General features: G+C 39.7%; 2 protein-coding genes and 1 pseudogene across 3 annotated transcripts; 1 reads left to right on the top strand and 2 right to left on the bottom strand.

The window, feature by feature from the left end:
* Positions 1–3,460: 3,460 nt before the first annotated feature.
* snx5 (sorting nexin 5) lies at positions 3,461–12,799 on the bottom strand. Its single transcript, XM_048269278.1, has 13 exons — positions 12,605–12,799; positions 11,072–11,176; positions 10,424–10,534; positions 9,981–10,102; positions 9,620–9,743; positions 8,913–9,008; positions 8,594–8,699; positions 8,422–8,497; positions 8,147–8,186; positions 7,695–7,781; positions 5,774–5,933; positions 5,523–5,608; positions 3,461–5,291 (listed from the first exon to the last, which is right to left on the bottom strand). The coding sequence occupies exons 1-13, from the start codon at positions 12,638–12,640 to the stop codon at positions 5,241–5,243; spliced, it is 1,200 nt and encodes a 399-aa protein (XP_048125235.1). The 5' UTR covers positions 12,641–12,799; the 3' UTR covers positions 3,461–5,240.
* A 60-nt stretch (positions 12,800–12,859) lies between these two features.
* mgme1 (mitochondrial genome maintenance exonuclease 1) lies at positions 12,860–15,365 on the top strand. Of its 2 annotated transcripts, XM_048269281.1 has the most exons (5): positions 12,860–12,953; positions 13,829–14,011; positions 14,114–14,330; positions 14,790–14,922; positions 15,010–15,365. In XM_048269281.1, the coding sequence occupies exons 2-5, from the start codon at positions 13,888–13,890 to the stop codon at positions 15,136–15,138; spliced, it is 603 nt and encodes a 200-aa protein (XP_048125238.1). In that variant the 5' UTR covers positions 12,860–12,953; positions 13,829–13,887; the 3' UTR covers positions 15,139–15,365. The 2 variants fall into 2 exon arrangements, with proteins under 2 accessions (XP_048125238.1, XP_048125237.1); XM_048269280.1 differs by lacking the exon at positions 12,860–12,953 and having other exon boundaries at positions 12,960–14,011.
* Positions 15,366–18,525, bottom strand: LOC125311347 (annotated as a pseudogene).
* Between the last annotated feature and the right edge of the window lie 4,151 nt (positions 18,526–22,676).

Here is a 22,676-nt window from a genome sequence, read left to right as displayed (position 1 = left end):
GAATGGTACAAAACTCTTTGGACTTGAACTGGAAGTTATTTGTGGGCTCTGAGCTCAACGTAGAGGACTTAGGCTCCTTTCTGAGACAAAACTGAGGGGAATGTGAATGAGAATAGGTTTAACTGCATGTTTGTTCCATTATGCACCAGTGGGGTTTGTTTGTCGTATGTGTGTTGTTTTTCTGCATGGTTAATAGTTGACTGGTTGCTTGCCCTTTTACCATGGCAATGACATTCTGGATCACAGCCTTGGAGATTATTGTCCTTGACGCTTCCCGGTTCTGCATGTGTCATGATTTGTTAATACATATTGATATATTGAAACCTGCAAAAGTCAATAAAAGTCACAATGACTGATGCCTTTCACAGGCCATAAAGAGAATATTTCTTAAAGAAGAATGTAACTGGTGACATGTGACATAGGTGACATACATTTACTGCCATTCACACATCCCGTCACTATTTCATTTCTGACCTAAGCTCTTGTAATAATTTTGATGTGTCTGATGTAGTACATTAATTGCAGTGCTTTGCTGGTATTTTAACAAAAGGGAATGAATGGAATTGTATATACAATACAATTCAGTTGTGTGTTTTTCATGGTTATCATTCATTGTAAATCTAAAAAAATCTATGGAGACTGAAATTAAACTAGCAGTTTAAAGTTACTGCAAGTGGATATTAGATTGCAAAAACCCCAGACCATTCCTTTACACATAGATTTAAGGTTTGGGTTACACCTAAATACTGGTTTCAGCCTAGTGCCAGAAGTATGGAACTTGCGCAAGTCGTGGCTGAGATAGGAGGTTATTATGTGATATGAGAGTGTTTCTGCTATAATGTCACAACACACTACATTTTCTGGAAAGGAAATATGGAGAGTCTGACAATGATAGAGACTGTAGGCCTATTGCGGGAATTGCAAACGACTGTGTGGCGCCAATACTGGAAATGCAGCCAAATTATTATGATGATGAATATTTGGTTTTCCTTTAATCCTACTGAATTTGTAATTATGTATCGGCCGTTGTAATTGCCGATACTGATGGTATGTGCGTACCTGTGTACCAATGAGTGTACAGTCACTAAATGTACACATAACTTAATTTTTTAGACCCCCCCATGGATGAAATTCTACGAAACTTGGCATACCCCCAGAGAATGTCAGGTTAATCATACACATAAAATTTGGTGCAGTTCTGAACATCTTAACTGAAGAGAGGGGCGATTAAAGCAGAATGATATTGCATTTTCATTTTTTACCGGGGGTGCAAATCACAAATGAGAGATTATGGGCTAGGTTGATGTGGGCCTTTGAGACCATAAATGTGAACATACCATAAAAATGTCTTCATCCTCGGTGCCACGGTTCAGTAGTTATTTAGGAAAAACTGCATTTTTTGGGTTTCGGGGGGCCCAGCGCGGTGGGGGAGTGGCCCCCGGGGACCAAACGAAATTTTTCCATAAAAGTCTAGTGGGGCTACATACCCACCAAATTTCATGTGCCCCGGTGGTTCGGTGTCCCGGGTATCGTTGACCAAAAATTCAGGAAGTAGATGACGGAAAGAAAAAAAAAAAAAAAAAAAACTTTGACAATCCCTATATCCGGTCGGTCATAATAATAACTTATGTCAAAGTCTTTCTTACTCTTTGTATCTGCAGCCTATAGATGGACTTGAGACGTCGTCATTCTTGGTACACTTTAACAGCTGTGTTATTATCATTTCTTTGCTTATCAGGGCCTTAAAGTGACTTAATTTGGGCAAGGGACTGCATTCTGAGACAGCTGAATACTTCTCGGGAACCTGTGTCCAAACCAACCTGGAGAGGCATATGTCTAAGTGATGGCAATCCCCCTGGAGTTTCCTGTCAGCTCACCTAGTGTAGCCGGGTCCATCCAGTATGTGTTAGTAGTAATGACATCTAATGCTTTTAACAGACACATACTTGTGCACACAACACACACACATGGCCTCATGGCCACAAGAAAAGGATCACGAGGGAAGGTAATGAAACAGGTCAGACCAGCTGAAATGATCACTATCACTACTAAACTACAAATCTAACTGAAATTATTCCTGAAAACATACCAAAAACACTCAATTTATATTAAATGGTCCTTAATTTGTAAAACAGGCCCTTATTTATTCGATTATAAGGTGTGATGTAAAATTCCTTAATCTTATATTTAAGGTGCCAAGTCAGGGGTTCTCTTTATTTGTTGTCATTAAGGGGGCAATTAATGACAATTTAAGTCCTATATCTTAATTTTATTTTAGGGTGTTAATTCAGGGATTCCTTGATTAAGGGAGAAAATGAAAAGGTAAGGGGTAAATTCAATAGGCTTCTCCTTAATCAACTTTAATCTATGCATATTTTTACTTAAAAACTACTTCATTATAGAATGGTTTTAAGGTCAAAAGTAAGGCATTTATAAGGGGGAAAATTTTTTTTTTTTTTTAAGTGGATGAAAAAGCAAAAGAATACTCAAATGGAGGAAAAAGTTGGATCTGTTGCAAATAAACACAACAGGCTGTTGGAAAGTATCAGTACTACGGTGCGGAGCAGACAGTTTTATCCTCTTCCAAGCAATACAAGGATTTTCTGCTCTCATGGCAACCATCTCTTTCCAGCATGAGCACAGGCAAATGATCTGTGTTTCAGCGAAAGACCTTCAAGGCCAGGAGAGGAATGTGGTGTGTTACTGCACTGTGCACAGCTGCAACATGTTGCATAAACAAAAAGGCCTGATACAGATTTCCATGTACAGTAGGTAGAGCAGATCCACTATACATAAGGGATAACATTTTTATGACAAAAGATTAAGACTATTTCTTAAAATAAATAAGTGATCCCAGATTGATTAAACTGTCTGGAATATAAAGCAAAGTGCCAAACAGACTGTCGATTACTGATTAAGTGATTCCATGAAAAAATGCTGAATTCGTAGACCCGTACGTTTTACAAACACAGAATAAGCTTAGGCTTGGGTCAGAGGAGTTTTCGAGCTCAGTAAGCTGAAGTCCAAATCCAAATGCCTTGCCTGTACACCCACCCACACAAGAATTCTTTGCATGCTGCTGGCGTCATAATGTGGGACAGACCAGCATGGGGAAAATCCACGTCACCAAGCTCAGCTGTTCGACGTTGGGCACTGCCACCTTCTGTTTCATTAAGTGAACACCATAACATTAGAAGGAACTATCCCTTTAAAAAACAACAACCATAAGCCTACTTAAAGTGAAAGCAAAACCTTGGTTGAAAATACCTTGCCATCTTACACACACACAGACATACACCCCAATGCTACTGTGCTACACCAAGTAATGAAAACCAAATAGTCTAACCGAAAAGACCTGGAAAATGGGATCTATCATTGGGCACAGTGCATTACATGTTGAACATGGAAATGTGGTTGGAATGACTAAACAGTACTAAAAGTTAGAGAGCAAACACCACAATGAGGCAGTAGGAATCTTTTAATGTAATTATTGCAATTTTCGCTGGGTTTCTCTTAGAAAAGGGAGAAGCCCATGTGAAAAGATATTTGCATTCCATTACAAATACATTCAATTATCAAAAATCTTTTTTTTTTCAGCTACTAGACCTGGCCATGATTGCATTATTGCTTCAGTGGTATGTGTATAAATTGCTTTTTTTGTCCTCCAAAAATCTTCTATCATATCACAATATAAACTCTTTTGGTCCTCTATTGACATATTCAAGCCATTAGTCTTCTGCAAGACCAATGTTTGCATCAGTAACAATACAAATAAAACAAAGCAAAAAGCTTAAATCTTAACTTTCTTTTTACCAGACTAAAAGTAAGTATAGCGTTACAATGACAAGCAAAAGGGTAAACACATTATACCACAAGGGGCTAGCAGAACATAATTAGTAGGTGTATAAAAAGCATGTAAGTGCGTGTAAGGGTTGGGTTCAGAGGTCACACAGTCATCACCGTCTTCACTTTTTTAAGAGTACACAGGCACCTGCCATGGTTGACCAACCCATGTTGTTAGAAGCACAGGGCAGCTGAAAAAGAGCGTGTTCTCTGCTGGACTTGTGAAAGCATGGCTGGCTTACTTTTTTTATGCCTGTGTGCCGAGACTGGGGTAGTAGGACGGAAAACAGAGAGGGGGGAGAGGGAGGAGGGGGCTGACTCTGCATGATTCCACACACACACACGCACACACACACGCACACACTGGAAAACCATCTGTGGCTGACTGGGGCCAATCATCTTCCTGAATGAGAGAGATGCTTTTAGCAGGCCACTGCCTCTGGGACAAAAACTACAGCGAGATCTCAGGAATAGCCGTGGACTAGTGAGAAAGGGAGGGACTTCGCCTCACACTTGAGGAGGCAACGAGAAGGACTGAGACCATAATTCCAGCTCAGCATTCCTGTGGTGATATAGAATTCCAGATCTTCTGTTTGTGTGTGATGGATGGGTTTCAACGATCATTTTTAGCATGGTTAGGCCTAACGCAGCTGCAATCACACTCTAACAGAGAGGAAAAGAAAACCTTATTCTTAGGCACGAATGTCAGAGCATCCCTTCTCACCCCTTCTACAATAGTGCTGTTACAGTTATAAAACGACTGTTTTACTTCTTCAGGCGTATTATATTCTTTGAAACAGCAGCGGCTGACCAGCTGTCTCTCGATAACACTTTACCCAGGAAAAGGCATGAAAAACAGCAAATGCACTGCATTAAAAAACAACTTCAGACTTGTTCACGTTCAGTGGTCTGCAGCGAAGTGCTCACGGTGAATTGTTTGGCAGGTTGTCTCTGCAAACTCTTAAGACTCGCACTGTGCAAGCTTAGATAAGCAAGAGGTTTTAGACAAAAAAAAAAAACAACAACAAAAAAAAAAACATCCCACACACATAAAATGCATAAACATGCCAACAAATTAAGGCATTTGATTAATTGAGGGCATTCATTACGCAACTGAAAGAAGGAAAAGGAAAATAGTTGCTATCAGGTTCTCTAAGGTCATTTTCAATCCCATGCACAATCGTGCACAGAGAGATGCCCCAAACAAGTCAGACGAAATGGAGGGGGGAGGGGGGGCATAGGAGGGGAAAGTAGGTCTGTAAACAACCAGGCAGCCACGTCGGCTGCTCTTGTGCAGGTCGCCAAAGTGGTTTCTTTTTTAACCCTTTCAGGGCAAAAAATGGTCCAGGTTCCCTTCTAAACAAGGTTGGTCAAGTTAGGTGACCAAAGCCCAATGATCAGTTGCTGTTGAGCATGTCAATGCAGCCCTGAAGAAGAGACACGCTATTCTGTTGGGAGAAGAGAGAGAGAGAGAGAGAGACCTGAAATACCTTCATTCCTCCAAAATCCCATCCACTTATAAACAAAGCACATAATAAACACAGATAGAGACAGACAGACAGAGAAGGAAAGAAAGAAAGAAAGAAAGAAAGAAAGAAAGAAAGCTCTCATGACTACATGACTACTGTAACTAACTGTAAACACATCATCCTCCTCAGTAGCAGTCTGTGGGTACTGACCTTGGCGTGCTTTATCTCCAGCTCGGCCATCTCAATCAGGTTCTTCCGGAAGGCCACCACCCTCCTGCCCTTGAAGCTCGTCAGCTCTGAAAATATTTTGTATTTATTTATTTTTAATCTGTGCCCATCTTTACCACACCTCCAATAGCTTTCTGATATGAAAAAAATGCGCTCATACTGTCTCCAGGAAATGTGGAGGACACGGACGGACACACAGGCGCAGGCGCACATACACACACACACACACCAACCTTTTTTGCACGATTCCGAGAGCTTGTCAAACTTCTTCAGGCACTGCTGCTGGTGCTCCTCGGCCTGGGCGATGTCTTTGCCTTTCAGCCGCGCCTTGTCCAGGGCCTTGTTGGAGTTCTCATAGTCGGCCAGGGCTCGCGCACGTCTGTACAACAGGTCCTGTGGAAAAGGTCAACAGCAGGGTGAAAAAAACAGTTATGACATGGTGTGTGAGTTTAGATTAGATTAGATTAGGATAGACAGATACATACATAGATATAGACAGACAAAAGAGTGAGTTTGGGCAGTCTTAGGTCCTGAGCTTAGAGTTGATGCAAGTCATGTTCTTCAGTGTACAGAATTAATTTCTTGTTTAATGCTGTGGATAGATGACATACAATGACATCTGACACCCTTAAACTGCTATAAAAAACGATGTAATATCAAACTACCCGTCTATCCATTCCAGGTCTAGTACATAGTTTCATAATTCGCTGGGGACCTCAATAGCTGTTTCCAACCAACTCATTCATATTATAGCATTCATGGAAATTCAGTTCATGAAAACACAAGTTGTGCACATTAATTCCATCAGCTGTGGAATGCAAATCAAAATGGACACTCTCCTAATCCAGGGAAGAACTGTGAACAGCTGTGGGACTAAAATGTAAGGTTTATCAAGCTAACTTAAACTGCAATAAATGTGAATTTATGCAAACAAATCTGTTTCCATCAGCATACCCCATTCAAACTAGGTGTAAATCCACTCCCTACTTGTAGATTGCAGGGTTCCTACACATTTTCCATTTCAAAATTCCATACTTTTTCCATACTCAAATTTCCAAACTTCTCGTTAGATTTTTCTGACCATATTCTCGATATTGCGGCCACTTCTGGTTTGGGATAATTCGGTGAAAACAAAGGTATGTACAACTGGATTTAAAGGTATAACAACGTGGATTTCAGTGCTTAAATAGCGTTTTTTTTTTTTTTTAATAGGCATCACTGCATGTCATGCGCCATCTCTAACGTTGCTCTGATAGCAACACATCCAGATACAGTTACCCAAAACACTGGATGTATAAACCAGAGGGGTGCACTAGGCGAGTGGATGGACAGTGTTTGACAGTTTGCATGAGCCAAGTAGCTTACTTTAAAGCGATATCACGAGCTCCTGTCAAAATCTAGCAGTGGGCCTAACTACACACAAGCAAAAGGCTATGAAACAACATCAACAGTAGGCCTATGTTACACAATATCCTTGCTAATGCGCTAACTGGCATTTATTTAAAATGTTATCAGCAAAGTTGTAAGGTGAAAACTTTATTTCAAAGTGTGTTCTAAACAACATAATGGCATGATATTAATCTTTCATGTGCATGAGACCCATATAGCAATGAATATGAAGATTATGTTAAAAGTTAGCTGGCAAAAACCTAAAGATGTAGGTTACATACCTGATGTCACTGAGCCGTCAAAGAGGCTACGAAACCATCTCCGTACGTTATCGCTAATTAAACTCAGCTGACTGGTGTTAGCGCATATCCATAGTTGCTGTTAAAATGGCTACCAGGCTAGCGTTGGGAATCTAAACACTTCAACACCGACATGTAGCCTAACATGTTCAAACTATTGCGTGTTATGGGGGAAGACATGAAACTTCTTGAAGCATTTGGGAACACACTGAATTAACTGGAAAGTAGTCCCTGTAGATTGCATTGTAGAAAATGATATGATATCTAAATGTAGATGCATTTAGAACTAACCACTTGTGATCGGATTCCCCTGGAAGCATTTTAAAAACAAATGGAACCAGCATTTGCAACAAGAATGTCCAGTCTACTGGTCATTTCAAATTTTACGGAGCCGAGTACTGTACACAAGATAGAAAAATGCTCAATTACATTAATGAAACACGTCAGCAGTGGAAATCTAACCCACCTTGGCAGCCTGGATGTCCCTCAGATAATACCTCAGCAGCTCGGTGAGCTTCAGCTCCTGGTCCGACGCAACTCTACCCTCCACTTTCTACCAATGCACAAGATGCACATTAAACACAGACAAGCTTGACAACACAAAATCTAGATTCATTACACATAAAGTGAAATATCTCAAGCCTTGTTAGTTTTAATCTTGATTATTATTGCTTTACAACTCATGGAAATCAAAAATCCAGCATCTCAAGCTATTAGAATAAAAAATTGATAATACAGAAATGTCGACCTTAGAAGAGCTCTAATCGTCTAATTAGGTCAACACCAACAACAGTTTCCTGAGTATAGGCAGGGCACTGGACTATTCCATGATATTTACATTTTTTGAGATGCACCTGGACATACATGATTAGAATATCACAAAGACATCAACACATGCGCAAGGGGGACAGACTTTACCCTTAGCTTCTCCAACAGGTCCGAAAACTTCTCCAGATGCCTGCAAGAGCACACAACAGCTGTTTTCACACACACACACACAGCTGTTTTCACACACACATAACGATCAGCTCAACTGAACATGGTGTGCCTTCGGTCTATTTTAAGTTTCAAAAACGTTATTAGATTGTGGTTTCTTATCTTAGCACATTTTCACTCCTTTTGCAAAAGGAATGTGATCATAAAACTGCCTGAATAAAAATTCTTGTATGTTTGCCAGGCGACATTGCACTAACTTTTTCAGAGGGGTGTTGTCTTCTGCGCACATGCTGTTCAAAGTCGCAGAGACGTGAATGTAGTCGTCAGCAACATCTGAAAGAATAGAGGAGAACAGTGCATTTACTCCTCACAGCAGAAGACGCTTTCAAGACCGTGTGAAGTCTGGTTTATTTTTGAGTCAGGTCTTACTTTTATGAGAGCGTGTCATTTTTTCCGCCTTGGCAGTGGCGTCCTTGATCTTGCTATAATAATCAAGCAGGAAAGTTTTCTCCTGCTCAAAGAACTCGTCAACTTCCTGAAACATCAAAGAGATACAATGAGTCAAAGGCCAAGTGTCCTCCTCAGTCCTTAAAAAGCCTGTTATCTTAAACGCTACCATAAGTGAGCATCAAAACATACTCCTACACACCACAAATACACTCTTATGCACCACACATACACTCCTACGGATCACACATACACACCAACTTACACACACACACACACACAGAGAAAAAGCAAGACGGACCTTAATCCCTGATATGATGACTTCATCGGCAGTCTTCACCATGTTCTTGAAGAAACCACCAAACATTTCCTTGGCATTTTTTCTCCTCACACTGAGCTGCAGGCCAGAAGAAGAAGAAGAAGAAGAAGAAGAAGAAGAAGAAGAAGAAGAAGAAGAAGAAGAAGAAGAAGAAGAAGAAGAAGAAGAAGAAGAAGAAGAAGAAGAAGAAGAAGAAGAAGAAGAAGAAGAAGAAGGTTACAACCAAACCAGACAGTCATGGCGGAAGCTGATACCAATCCAGGACACACTCCAGATTTGGCTTTTGCTCCATTTTAAGCACTGAATCAAAACAGCTGTGCGTATATATAGTTCAATGTTTTGGAAATGTTTTATCAGTCAATTTCACAGGGACGGAAAGTCACGTCCACATGCCGAAAGGGCTGACAGGTCGTTTTTTTTTTTAATGGTTGTCAACGACTATTTGAGCTGAACTCAGCAGGATGAGGTCATTGTAGGTCTTTGTCCTCTTCTGTGTCCCCTTATTCCCTTTAAAAGGAAGTCCAAGCCGCATCCCTGCCCCACTGAAACTTCCTCACCTTTCCTAATGCCCCCTTCTATTGCCCCACAGCCTGCTAGCCCAGCAGATCACCGCTCAGGAAGTCAGCTTCGGAGAGCATGTGCCTACTCTGCATTTCCTGGCCGAGGGAGCATTTCAACTGGATACTCACATCCTGGTCGTACTCCAGGAAGATCTGGAAGTTTCTGTCCTTGCTGAAGACTGGGTGGGAGGAAAGCCTCTGCAGGAAGACTTCATGCACCTGAACGGTCTTCTTAAACACAGCAAGGTACTCTCTGGCAAGGGAACACAGATGTCAATCAAAAAAAAAAGTCCAATTCAGAGCTGCAAAAAAATTCTAACTGAAATATATCAGGGATAATGTAGTAGCTGTAATATTATTCTACAAAAGTTACACTTTCTAAATACACACATGCTAGCAACAAGCTCTATGTTTTAAAATGGCAGTGCTCAAGCTACTGAATGTTGAACATTTTTAATACATGACATGTGCTCTACTGTTTTTAACGTACGCCTCAAGCTCCTGTTTCATCTTTGTGTACTCCTCCTTGGTCATAGTGGCCTCCCCCTCCCCCAGCTTATGCATCTTCTCTCTTGGACTCTCAAAGTCTGGCTTTGGGGGCGCAGGAGGGATCTACGGAGACAGAAAATAACATTTCCAGACTGGTAAACAAAACAGCACAGTTTACATGAACACTTTTAAAGGATTTATTAATGTAAGCCTTGAAGGCTTCATATGGGCTGTAACAAGCTGTGCAGCCTACTGTGCTGTTATGATAAGACACGTTGCTGTTGTGTGTGCTGACATTACATCACAAACTAGAAACCTTAAGCACTGAAATAATAAAATAAACTTTAAGAGAAAGTATGCACATCAAGTCTGGTGTCACATTTTCAGTTGGTTACAAGCAGTGTCCACATTGGGTATTATACTGTATCCCGATCTGAGACTTACAATGAGACCAGCATAATCCTCTGTCTCAACCAATGTGTCATGAAGCCATATGAAGTCCTCATGCTGGCGCGACACAGAGAAATCCGGCTTCTGAAAGGAACTGAGCGTGGTCTACGGTACAAGATAAGCACACCAGTCACACACAGAATCATAGTCAATTAAAAAAACAACGACTTTGCTTGAGACATCACAGACATGTAGCATTATGGGTCTATGGTATGTTTGTGTCGATCCAATGTCTTAACCATCAGACACTGATCTGACACAAATACAATTAGGAGTGCAACATTCAATCGGCTAGTTGTGTGAGTAGTAGGCACATACAAACTGACATATTGTTCTTCAATATTTTTATTCAATTATATTCAATTGCTGAGTGGCACCACAAAATCTAGTGGGAGTGTAATTCTAGTAAAACAGTTGGCTCAAAATTCATATCATTCAATTTTAGATTTTAAAGATTGTTAAAACCCTGCAGAACCTCTGATTACAATAAAGGGTCTCCAAATGTATATACTAAAGCCTCAAACCTCCACCTGAGTGAGACACACACAAGACTCTATGTGTCTCTCTAAATGTTTTTCGTCACAATCACACAGTCAAATACACTGTAGCCAATGTTCCTTTGAGTTACTAGCTCAACTGTACCTTGGTGTGGACAGTGAACTTGACCTTATCTCGTTCACAGAGAGCATCCGGAATGTCAATGAGAAGGGAGGAATCATGGTTCAGGTCCACTGACACAGACCGGAGCTAGAAAAGAAAAGAAATAGGTTTGGTACCCCCCTTTTACTTCCTTTGGTGCAGACACACAGGAAGCTCATCAGGTCATCTGATCTGGATTAAAGAGACTAACCACCAGCACTTGAAGTCACATATTAATTGCATCAGTAATGTTCAGAATATGGTCTACTATAGGCCTAATTCTCAGTTCGGATCTCTCTGCCCCGCTAAAGTAGGTTTTTCTTTCCACTTTGTTACTGAGACGGGACCGACTATCCAAAGAGCTGTGTGCAGGAAACAGTTTGAAAGAATTTAGAATGACTTACTGGACTTGACCGAGGCCGAAATACCCGAGATTTAGCTTTATTTCATAAATTCCAGATGTCTCAGCCAGACCATGGCTAAATGGTATGCCAGCTCCAGTTGTCTCCCTCTACTTCACTTGTTAATTTGATTTTTCTTAAACGTTCACTCCAAATAGCCTACATCAAGCGCCACCATGTCTTGGAGATAATTCAAATGAAAGGCCATTTTGTCTCCCATTACAGACCATTTATCTTCTCAGTTTATACTATGAGGCAACAACACTCCAATGTCAGCTGAATCACAAGTTCCCGTGAAACAGATTTCCAACTACAAATCCCCAGGGAAGGTATTGCATTTACTCAGATTAAAATAGCTAACTGTTGAATCTTCAGATTGATATTTACTCATTTACAGTAACTTTCCAATGATACTTTCCATTCATGACTGAAGAGTTCATTATGAACAACAACTAAATTACTAAACGTAATAACACAGCTCCTCAACGCTGCCTGTATGATAGCAAAGTAATGTCAGTGCATATGCCCGTAACGTTGTATACTGTAAAGTTAGGGGGTCATGCAAACAGTGACCTGCATGATTGAGCTGTCATATTCACTGCAGATTTAGCCACCATCCCTTAGCATTGGGTCCCAGTGAAGTGCAGGGATATCAGCAGCTTGCAAAACATTTTTACCATGAAAAAACGTTAACGTTACTATTAATACTGTAAATGTAACCGTTGTATTATTAATATCAGCTAGATAACAAGTTACTATGTCAGGACGACCTCTGACTGATTCCGTTACTTTAAAATCGGCATCAAAAGAAATAAAACAGTTTGACATTAATTTATGCTGGCTACCTGATGAGGTAATAAGCACAACAGGTGTTGTCATTAACGCTCTTGATACTGCTGAATTGTTGACAATAACTAAGTAATCACCAAATAATAAATTAGCAAGCTAGCTGGTCATCTCGCTAACAAATGTAGCATTGCCGTCAGATCTAACGTTACACCAACCGATTAGCTGTGCTAGCTAGCGTTGTTGGGCTAGCTTGCAAGATCCATAACCCAAATTTGAGTTAAAGGGGTTACAAAACTAAGCAATATGTAATTTCAACAAATCAGTTTCACGTTGGTTGGTAAGTTACCTTCTCTTTATCATTTTCTTCTGTAGTTGATGTCATGGTGAAAAAGTTCGCCTAGGGTACTTCCTCAAAAGGTTTCAGATACAAATTTTACAATTTCACTGGCCATTCACCAGCTCCTACGTTTTCATCCCTATCAACCTATCCGTCGGCCTAATTTTCACTCATTTGTCCTAGGCAGACGCTGTCCACGGCTAACTTCGATTGGACAGAAGCCTGTCAAAGCCCATATGATTACACTACAGGAATGTCAGTCAAGCCGTAATTGCCACCTCCCACGAGGAAGTGATATTAACTGACGGTATGGACTGGATATGTTTGTAAAAATCCTCATCCTCTTCGCATCTTACTGGTAATGCATGATTTCTACCAACATGTATCATGTATTATTCTGTAGCCTACGAAATATTGTTCATTTTGGAATTGGTGTTCTCTATGAGAAAAGTAAAGAAACATTGCGAGATTAAACACAAACGAAAGACTTTTTTCTTCAATCTTTTAGGACTCAGTAGAGAAATGTGATCATGTTTGTCTAAATGTCAATGGCAAAATAATATCAGAAACATAATGAATATATCCCGAATAGCTACATTCTAAAAGATTAAAACCATGGAACAAAGAAAAGATTAGAGGAGGAAGTGCCCGTCCGGACCCCTTTCTCTGAAACACGCATGAAAAGAATGGCGGTTTATGAGGTGTGTAAATAACTTTTGTCTTGTACCGCGAATAGTTTATCCAAAATCTCCAAGATTTACATGGTGGACACAGTAGTTTATGGTTATATTTTATTAGCTGACATATTCAGCATGCGCCGAGATTAAGCTAAATTCGCGCGTGATACCAGAACAATCACGGTGGACAACATCACCCATAAGTGAACTATGCCGATTGGGATGTTGATTCCTCGTACAAAATCCAAGAGGATTGTTTATGGCCTGTTGAAACACTGCAACACTGTATTTGTTGAGTCGTGTTTCTCAACGTCTTGCGTATGGACATCTCGAAAAAAACAAAGTCAATATGGAATGGTTGATACAGAGCGCTACTCTTCCCTTGTTAAGGCAGTTGTCTCATCAAGGGTCAGCTCCCAAACTCCAGAGTCGCTTGAGGACGAGGACAACAAACTGTATGGTCCAGTCGTCAAATCATCTTTTCATAAACACATGCCTCTTGTGCCGAAAAACGTTTACCCTCTTTTAAAAGCAGAAAAAACGATGCTTTCTGTAGAATATGACCATGGGAATCCTGCTCGGTGGTCGCTTCCAAAAGGGCCAGAAAGATCTGGTATGCCCAGTGTCACTCGCATTCTCCAACAGACCATGTCTCCGGAGCAGTTGTTTTACCTGGAGAGATGGAAAAGGAGAATGATTGCAGAGCTGGGAGAGGAAGGCTTCAAGGCATACACCTCAAGTAAGTTCTTAATCTGAAATGTTACCATCACAAAATAACACAAGCCTACATGGAGTCAATTATGTGTTGTGAAACGCTTTTTTGTAATCCTCTCTATTTCAGACCTTTTCAAACAAGGGAAGTTATTTCATTCTGCACTTGAGAATGCACTTGCTCCTTCTGAAAGCGAAGAAACTGAATGCACTGAAGACACAACGGGATACTTAGAAAGTATCCAACACGTCCTTGAGGATATCAATGAAGTTAGAGCCATTGAGAGTGCAGTACAACACCAGCATTTGAATTATGTTGGAATAGTTGATTGTGTAGCTCGCTACAGGTGAGTATTTGCTGGCACATATTTTCCCACTCTCCTGCAGTTACAAAGCTTTCTAAAATTTAGTAGACCTAATTTTCTCCAGCTTACCTTCTGTCTCCTCCTGTCGTGTGCCACTCGCCTACTGTCCCACGCCACTTGCCAACTGTTCCACGGGCTAGGGTTAGAGTTGGGATTAGTATAGTTGGCAAAATGACACGGGACAGTAGGCAAGTGGCACAAGACAGTGGCGCAGGACATTAGGCAAAGTGCATCGGGAGAGTAGGTGAGTGCCTCGGGTAGTGGCGCGGGATGGTAAGCAATTGGCAGAGCCAGTTTTTGCTCCTACTGCCTGTCCCTAATTTAGTGATTTAAAGTACCACTTGCGTACACATTTTCTCTACTTAACGAAAGGTTAACAAATCCACAAAAGTTCTGTATAATATCTGCAGAGGCTGCATAACCTTTACATTTTCTTTACAGAGGGACACTTTGTGCAATTGACTGGAAGACTTCAGAGAAATCTAAGCCCTTTCTCCACAACACGTATGACAATCCTATCCAGGTTGCTGCATATGTTGGAGCCTTGAACAGTGACGACAACTATAGTTACCAGGTGATGTACTGATTACAATTTCTACTGAAACCACATGCATCTTTTGGGATGTAAATGTCTTCCAACATTTCTTTGCCCCCCATGCAGATAAAGAATGGTCTGATTGTGGTGGCCTACAAGGACGGCTCACCAGCTCACCCCCACTTTCTTGACTTTGAAAAAGTTACAAAGTACTGGGAAAAATGGCTGCTTCGACTTGAACTTTATAAGAAGTAAATAACATATACCTCAAATGCACCTGCATTCATATCAAGTATCTGTACTATGTATGACTGACATGCACATTATGAAACCTTGTTTCTATGGTTTTAGTTATTTTTCTAAATAAATGTTTTAATATCTAAAAGAAGTCAGTGTTTCAAGATGATTCCTTCAAGTACTGTCAAATGGATAAGGAATCCAACTTGTGATACAATAATAATAATAAAAATACAATCAAGAAATCTTACTTAGTTAGTTTATTTGTCCTTACATAGGAAATTTGTTTTCACATACCATACAAGCCTCACAGACATGAAATACATAGATACACATAGTGACGGTTCTTCACCCACCACCCTGCCACCACATACCCCACCCACATATATCACAACAGCACATATACATCACATTACACAGATACAAACAGGAAAACCATCACCAGTTGACATTACATTACAGTTGAAATCACTCAGCGATCTAGTCAAGCATGACTAGTTATGTTGTTGAATACAGTAAGTTTTTTAGCATTCACAAATGTACACATGTAAATCACAGAGTAGATACAGCTCGCAAAATCTGTATTCCTTGTTTCACTTTCCTAAAGCAAATAAAAATGTGATCGACATTTATGTTAACACATGTAAACATTCAGTAGATTTCAATTTTTGCCTGAATTCGCAGTACATTTTTAATGCATTCTCCCCTAACTCTCAGAGAAACACTTGATGTTGCTGATTATATGAACAACTGTTGCATAACAGCAACAAAAAAAATGCTGTTGAAAATGCATGGTAATTTACATTTATATTTTATAAAGTCTACCTTAATCTCCTTCATGTATTGTATTTGAATAGCATGATTTTTTATTTGTCATTCAAGTGCAATATCATTTTGTTAATGAAAATGTGATAAATATTAGCAATCTATTACTCTTACATAATGTAAGCATAAACAGATTAACATTTAAGTTTTATACACACCCCATCTAATGGAGTATTAAGGCTTATGGAAATTCCTGTTCTCCTCTAACCGTTTGAGAAACACTCAAATTTTGCTGGTAGGATCTGATACACCACAGTGAAGATACATGAAATGTCATTTGTGAAAAAAATACCTTTCATGGATGGTATGGATGTAGTGTAATTTAGTCATGTAAGTAAACTAATGTAATTTGCCTATTGCATGGCTGAAGCCAGAAAAACCAGTAGCCCTGTAATCGGTTGCCCTGTTATGCAAACCCACACTTTTGAAAAGCCTGTTATGAGAGCCGGTTCTCTCCTTCTCTAATTTTCATTATGGATGTAAAGTAACTAATGTTAGTATACTGTAATTTGTCTGATGTAAACTGATGTTCTGATCATTTTATTGGCAAATACTAACTTAGTTGAAATGAAACCAGGCAGCTCTGTAGGAGGGGTCTTCTTTGAAACCCAAACTTGTAAAAAGCCTATAAGAGGGCTGGTTCTCTTCTTCAATGAAACAAAACACAGGGTAGCCCTGAGCGTGGAGTCTCTTTGACATGGCACTAATAAGGATCTTAGCATAGCCTTTCCGTCTGTGTTCTGGACGTGTGTACAACATCCCCATGGCACAATACGCATATGTAAGAATCCAGGCCACTGGGTGACCATTGGCATCCAAAATGCAGCAGGTGGGAAAATGGCAGATTACGTTCTTGATAAAGCTTAGGCTGTGTTCTCCTTCTCCAAACTTCCAGGTCTCATTAACCAAAGAAATATGTGACTCTTCAAGGGAAGATATTGCTACTGTTGAACTACAAAAGTAAAAAGAGACATGATTAGGACAAAGGCATTCTGAAGGCAAGCACTTTACTGAAATCATAGTCTAGTAAAGAGATGGTTGATTTTATATCAAATGTTAAAATGGCTTGCATTTTATCAACACGTATAAAAAAACATAAATAGCTGAACATATGTGTGTTCCTTATAAGTAAATGTGTGTTTTAGAAGATTAAGTAAGAATAATTACATGAACACTAGATCCAGCTTTATTGTAGTTTATTATTTGAAAACCTAGGATTTATACTATACAGAAGCCCAAACCTATGACACACTGGTCTTTACCTGTCTACTTGTGGAAGGTGAGAGGGATCCTCCAGCCTTAGCATGTGGCACACCGCTACATTACTCCCAGTTGCACCTCTGGTGGCGGCTATACTTGCTACTATTTCTGCATAACACAGGTCTACACCTAAATGGCATTTTAATCACAATGCTGGTAAGTCATATAATTAGGTGCAGAGATTTTTGTTTGACATGGGTATGTATTTAGCAACAACATATTTAAAAAAAAGAATACCTAGGCAAAGATAGTTTTGCCAGTCAATAATATCTGTCTCAAGAAATAATTTCTTCAGAATTTCCCCATCTTTGGAGAACACATAGATGTCTTTGAATAAATCTTCCTTCTGTAAATGCAAGCAAAGCAAGTAATAATTGTGCATTGTCGATTCATTGATGTAAAATAGATTCTCCCTTAAATGGATTTAGGGACAGGAGATGCTGAATTTCTGAGACTTTATGACCTTCTCCCGCAGAGGTCGGATGAGCACTATTCTGAAATCAGGCCAGCGGTCCACAAGAACATCCATATGGTCAGATTTCACTCTGTTCTTTTGGAAAATGTAACCATACACCTGAGAACATAAATAAGCTAACTCAGTGACCGCATCTAACAGTGGGCTAACACTCCCACATGGCGCCAACTTTAACACACAAACGGGAGATATTTTTTAAAAATAAGAACAGGCCTAAAAAAAAAAATCATGCATTCTGTACGCGTGCGCACTATACTCACTTGCAAAGACTGGGGGTAGAGGTCCGGTAGCAGCGTTTCTATCGCCGTGAGTTGTTCTTCGTTCAGTATCTCCATGACTGCTTTGAAATCAAATAGAAGATCGATCAGTTTAACTGCCGTCCAACTTCGGTTGCAAAAACACAGTGATTGTTTTTGATTGTTATAGGCCCGTGAATTGTTCGCGCAGAACTTATCTGAGCATGAAATGAAGAAGACTGAACTGTAGCCTGAACCATAACCATAAACCAAAAAGATTCAAGGTTCATGGAACTGGAGCACCTCCCTCTTTCAATCACAAAGCGGTGATGTTGAGACGGTTCGATTGCTAACTTAATTGTAATGATTTTTTCAAACAGCTGCTGCCGGCCTACCCTCTTTTTTTACAGCACGCTGATCTTGAACAGTGTTGCCAGGTCATGTGAGTAAAAACAAGCAGCAGGTCTCTGAAAAGCCTAAAAGAAGCGATACACTCCCTGAACCCCGGACGTTACATTTCTGGGGCGGTCAGGGGAGCCCACAGTTATGACGCAGAGGCATAGGTTAATGCCCTCTGTGTAGGCTACGTGTAGGCGCTGCGTGGATTCTATGCAGAAACAACATACGAAGCAACAAGAACAAAATTATTCATATTCCTGGCAAATATTGATTTAATTTTCTCTTGACCAATATGTTTGTTCTGACTGAAAATGACAGTCACATGCCAAAAGGTTCCAAGACAATGTGAGAGAAACATGGAATCAAAAAAAGAAGCGTTTTCATCTTTTTGGAAACATTATGAAAAATGGCATGTCCAAAATTATTCATACCCTTTTTAAATAATCAATAGACATCTTTATTTGCATTCACAACTCTCAACATATTTCTTATAATACCTACCAAGCCTCTTCTTCTGATTAGGACAAAGACATTGTGGACAGAGTCATCTCTTTTTTTCGGCAATCATAGTAAAGTACATTATCGCTGCTCTTAACTGTCATGCAAAACATAATTTATTAATTTAGTTATTATTAATTTATTATTATTTTGTAATTATTTCTTCACTGGATTGAGTCCTTCTGTAACAAAAAAAACACCAACATTGTTGTGTGGCAATAAAAGTAGATCTATCTACTGTATTTATCTATCCAAAGATGATGTGTCATACAGGAAACGAGATAAGGGTAGCATGATGATGATGATAATAATAATAATAATAATAATAATAATAAGTTTATTTTATATAGTGCTTAGAAGGAAAACACAACAACAGACAGACACAATAACAATACAATAACAATACACAGACAAGTTATGTGTATAGAGCTATGTGTTGGGTGTGGAGGAGAAGTGATCATTAAACAAAAAGGTCTTGAGATGTGCTTTGAAGAAAGGAAGAGAAGGACAGTCACAAAGAGGTTGGGGGAGGGAGTTCCAGAGTTTGGGGGCCAAGGCACTGAAGGGCCTGCCACCAAGGGTGGATGATGAAGAATGATGGTTGATGTTGATGGCCTGTATATGATCCTTAAGTATTGTATTGTAATTGAGAAGTGTATGAATGGGTTTAGGGCGGCCAAAACCACGCTGGGTACTGTTCAATTGAGGACCATGCACTGATCAAAGGAATAATCATATACACATATCACATTTAGGGGGCAGCCGTGGCCTACTGGTTAGCGCTTCGGACTTGTAACCGGAGGGTTGCCGGTTCGAACCCCGACCAGTAGTACTGAAGTGCCCTTGAGCAAGGCACCTAACCCCTCACTGCTCCCCGAGTGCCGCTGGGATTAGTGTGTGCTTCACCTCACTGTGTGTACACTGTGTGCTGTGTGTGTTTCACTAATTCACGGATTGGAATAAAAGCAGAGACCAAATTTCCCTCACGGGATCAAAAGAGTATATATACTATATACTCATAGCATTGTCTGATTTGACTGATTGGTTAAATGATAGTCAATTAATTGTAAAACAAAGCATTCATATGCAGTTAATTATAAGAGTTTTCACTTAATTCTATTTGCACAAATGGAATAGATGTGGATCCAAGAGTAAGACACCAGTCTTTACCTATCTATTTGTAGAAGGTGAGTGGGATCCTCCAGCCTTAACATGTGACACACTGCTGCCTTACTTCCAGTCACGCCTCTGGTGCCAGCTATACTTGTTATCATTTCTTCATTACACAAATCTACACCTAAATGGCATTTTAATCAAAGTTAAAAATGAGGTGCAGATTTATACATGTATCACCTGGGACATTATTTAGAGACAAAAAAAAGAATACCTAAGCAAAGGTAGTTGTGCCAGTCAACAAGCTCTGTCTCGAGCAATATTTTCTTCATTGTGTCTCCATGTTTGGAGTAAACACATATGTCGTTGAAGTAATCCTCCTCCTGTACATGCAGATATAAAAAGGCCTTTGCAAACAGATGGACAGATGCATGTCCTGTTACGAATGATTAGGCTACGGTTCACCTTCGTATTTATCAATCTTTTTCAGCAAGGTTGAAGGTTACTGAGCTGGAATGCATCAAACAGTTAATCTTCGACCTGGAGGCATTTATGATGCTGCATGTGGGCTACAACAAGCAAGAAACTCAGACGCAGGGGTCATGCCGTGTCAAATCAGATAAGATTGTTGCTGCACCGTCTCAGATTTTTTTCAAACCTTGTCTATATCAAGAATGGCTCCCAAAACCAAGTCAAATGTTTTTGTTAAAATACTATGTCTTCATATTACAATCAGCCCTTGAAATTACCTCAGTTTTACTGCCTGATTCAGATGTTTGAAGTATTATTCATAGGCAGCCCAAACAGTGTAGAGTGGAAGACAAACATGTTCTCAATATGACTGAACCATTACAAGTTTGTACAGCATGCTCATTGATTTTCTACAACGCCCTACATTTGGAAAAAAGTGCAAAATGACTGACATTAGCCTTAGGGTATAAACTATAGTTTTTGTACACATTTGGTATCAATCATTCTTTTTTTCTTTACATAGGCACTACTATACTTTATTAATGTTGTGCTAATATTTGAGATCTCTGGGAGTCTCTAGAAGATTTTAAGGATTAAACAGATTAAAGGTTTGGTCATTTTAAAGTTAAAAGTTTCATAGGATTAAAATGGTAGTGGGGTAGCCATAGGCAAAATCTATGTGAATATTAGTTCCACGTTAACAAAGTATTATTATGACCGCCGCGCAGCGAAGCGGTCATAATAATACTTTTTCGAATTTCCGTCAAGGATTCCCGGGACACTGTAAGACCGGGGTAAACGACTGGACCCCCCGAAAGGAGGGTAGGGCAGACACAGTTTTCTGTGAATATCTTGAGAACCGTAGGGCCTAGGATGACCAATTTTTTCCGTATGTTTGCCTCCAGGGGTCATGTAAACTCATTCCATATGCACACATGTGCATAAACAGATACACACGCACACACATACATTCACAGTAATCCTACGTATGACACATACTCACACAGTAGACATATATACACATGCATGCGCATGCACACACACAGGCACATAAACAGGCAAACACAAGCACATGCACATGCACATGCACACACACAGTTCAAGAATTTCTCAGAATTATGAACAGGCAAGATGGGGGTGGGGTTGTATAAAATGTATATTACATGTGAAATCTATGAACTAATCATGTTTTGGTACTTGTTGTCTAGCAGATACCAGTGAGAATTGAGTGTGCATAATGCGATTCAGTGAGACAGTTAGAATCATATATGCCTTTCAGCGTGACTTATTTTTGTGGAAAACGTGCTGGACTGGGCGGCGGTCATATTTTGTACCGCTCTGCGGTCTACATCTAGTTTGCAGACAAAATAATGATTGATGGATGAGTTTACCAGGTTTGCATTTTGTTCCATATCTAGGGCCTGGCCCTTATATAAAAATAATGGGCATGCAGTACAAACATTTAATGGTCCAATCATATACCGAGAACATGTCTGTCTTCCATTCTACAAAGTCTAGAAATAATACTTTTTAAGATATTAATGCCCAATGGCCTCCAAGATAAGGCATTTCTGATAAGGCAATTTAATACAAAGTGACGGGCGGATCTAGAGATTTTTTCCTGGGGTGGCATGAGGTTCCGGGAGGGGGCCCATGGACATTATTCAAAACTTAAAATTCTACGGATTTCATTGAATATGTTTTGTTCTCTACATTACATTACACGAGGTGGGAGGCAAATCGGAGATGTAGCTGGCGTTTTGGATGATGTGGGTCTTAATATGTGAATTTCTTTCTCTGTGTAATCACTATACAGTCTGTGTAGTCTGTACTTAAATTATACAGTGTCAAAAAGCAATTCTAGAGGGGTTTGGAGGTATGTTCCCCCAGAAAATTCTTTTAAAAAATGACCCCTCAAATGATTTCTTCTAGTTAGTTTTGAGGGAATATGGATACATTTATAAAATAAGCCATAAATAGATTTAGGTTATATGGATTGAAACAAGATCCTGATGATTTGGGGGTATTTTTAAAACATGACCCCTCAAATGATGTCTTCTAGTGAGTTTTGAGGGAATATGGACAAATTTAGTCATACAAAATAAGCCATCGGTAGATAAAAAAAAGAATATTAATATCCAACACTATCTAACTGCCTTTTCCAAGTATGTAGTCTAAATTACTGAAACAATTTGTGAAATAAGATACCAGAGACACTAGGCAAATATTTATAGGCCCGTCATGCAGTTGGTAGCACCATACATAGGATAGGCTATTGC

Source organism: Alosa alosa, chromosome 18 (genome assembly GCF_017589495.1).
Source record: "Alosa alosa isolate M-15738 ecotype Scorff River chromosome 18, AALO_Geno_1.1, whole genome shotgun sequence".
Classification (NCBI taxonomy): domain Eukaryota; kingdom Metazoa; phylum Chordata; class Actinopteri; order Clupeiformes; family Clupeidae; genus Alosa; species Alosa alosa.
Note: the sequence above shows the minus strand (reverse complement) of the source record. Positions and strands in the feature narration are given on the sequence as shown.

Coding starts and splice junctions, on each gene's coding strand:
- mgme1 (XM_048269280.1), top strand. CDS start 13,483: ATGCCGATTGGGATGTTGATTCCTCGTACAAAATCCAAGAGGATTGTT. Junction 14,012..14,113: donor CTTCAAGGCATACACCTCAA/GTAAGTTCTTAA, acceptor TCTCTATTTCAG/ACCTTTTCAAACAAGGGAAG. Junction 14,923..15,009: donor ACGACAACTATAGTTACCAG/GTGATGTACTGA, acceptor CCCCCCATGCAG/ATAAAGAATGGTCTGATTGT.
- snx5 (XM_048269278.1), bottom strand. CDS start 12,640: ATGACATCAACTACAGAAGAAAATGATAAAGAGAAG. Junction 8,187..8,421: donor GACAACACCCCTCTGAAAAA/GTTAGTGCAATG, acceptor GTGCTCTTGCAG/GCATCTGGAGAAGTTTTCGG. Junction 5,292..5,522: donor TGGAGATAAAGCACGCCAAG/GTCAGTACCCAC, acceptor TTCTCCCAACAG/AATAGCGTGTCTCTTCTTCA.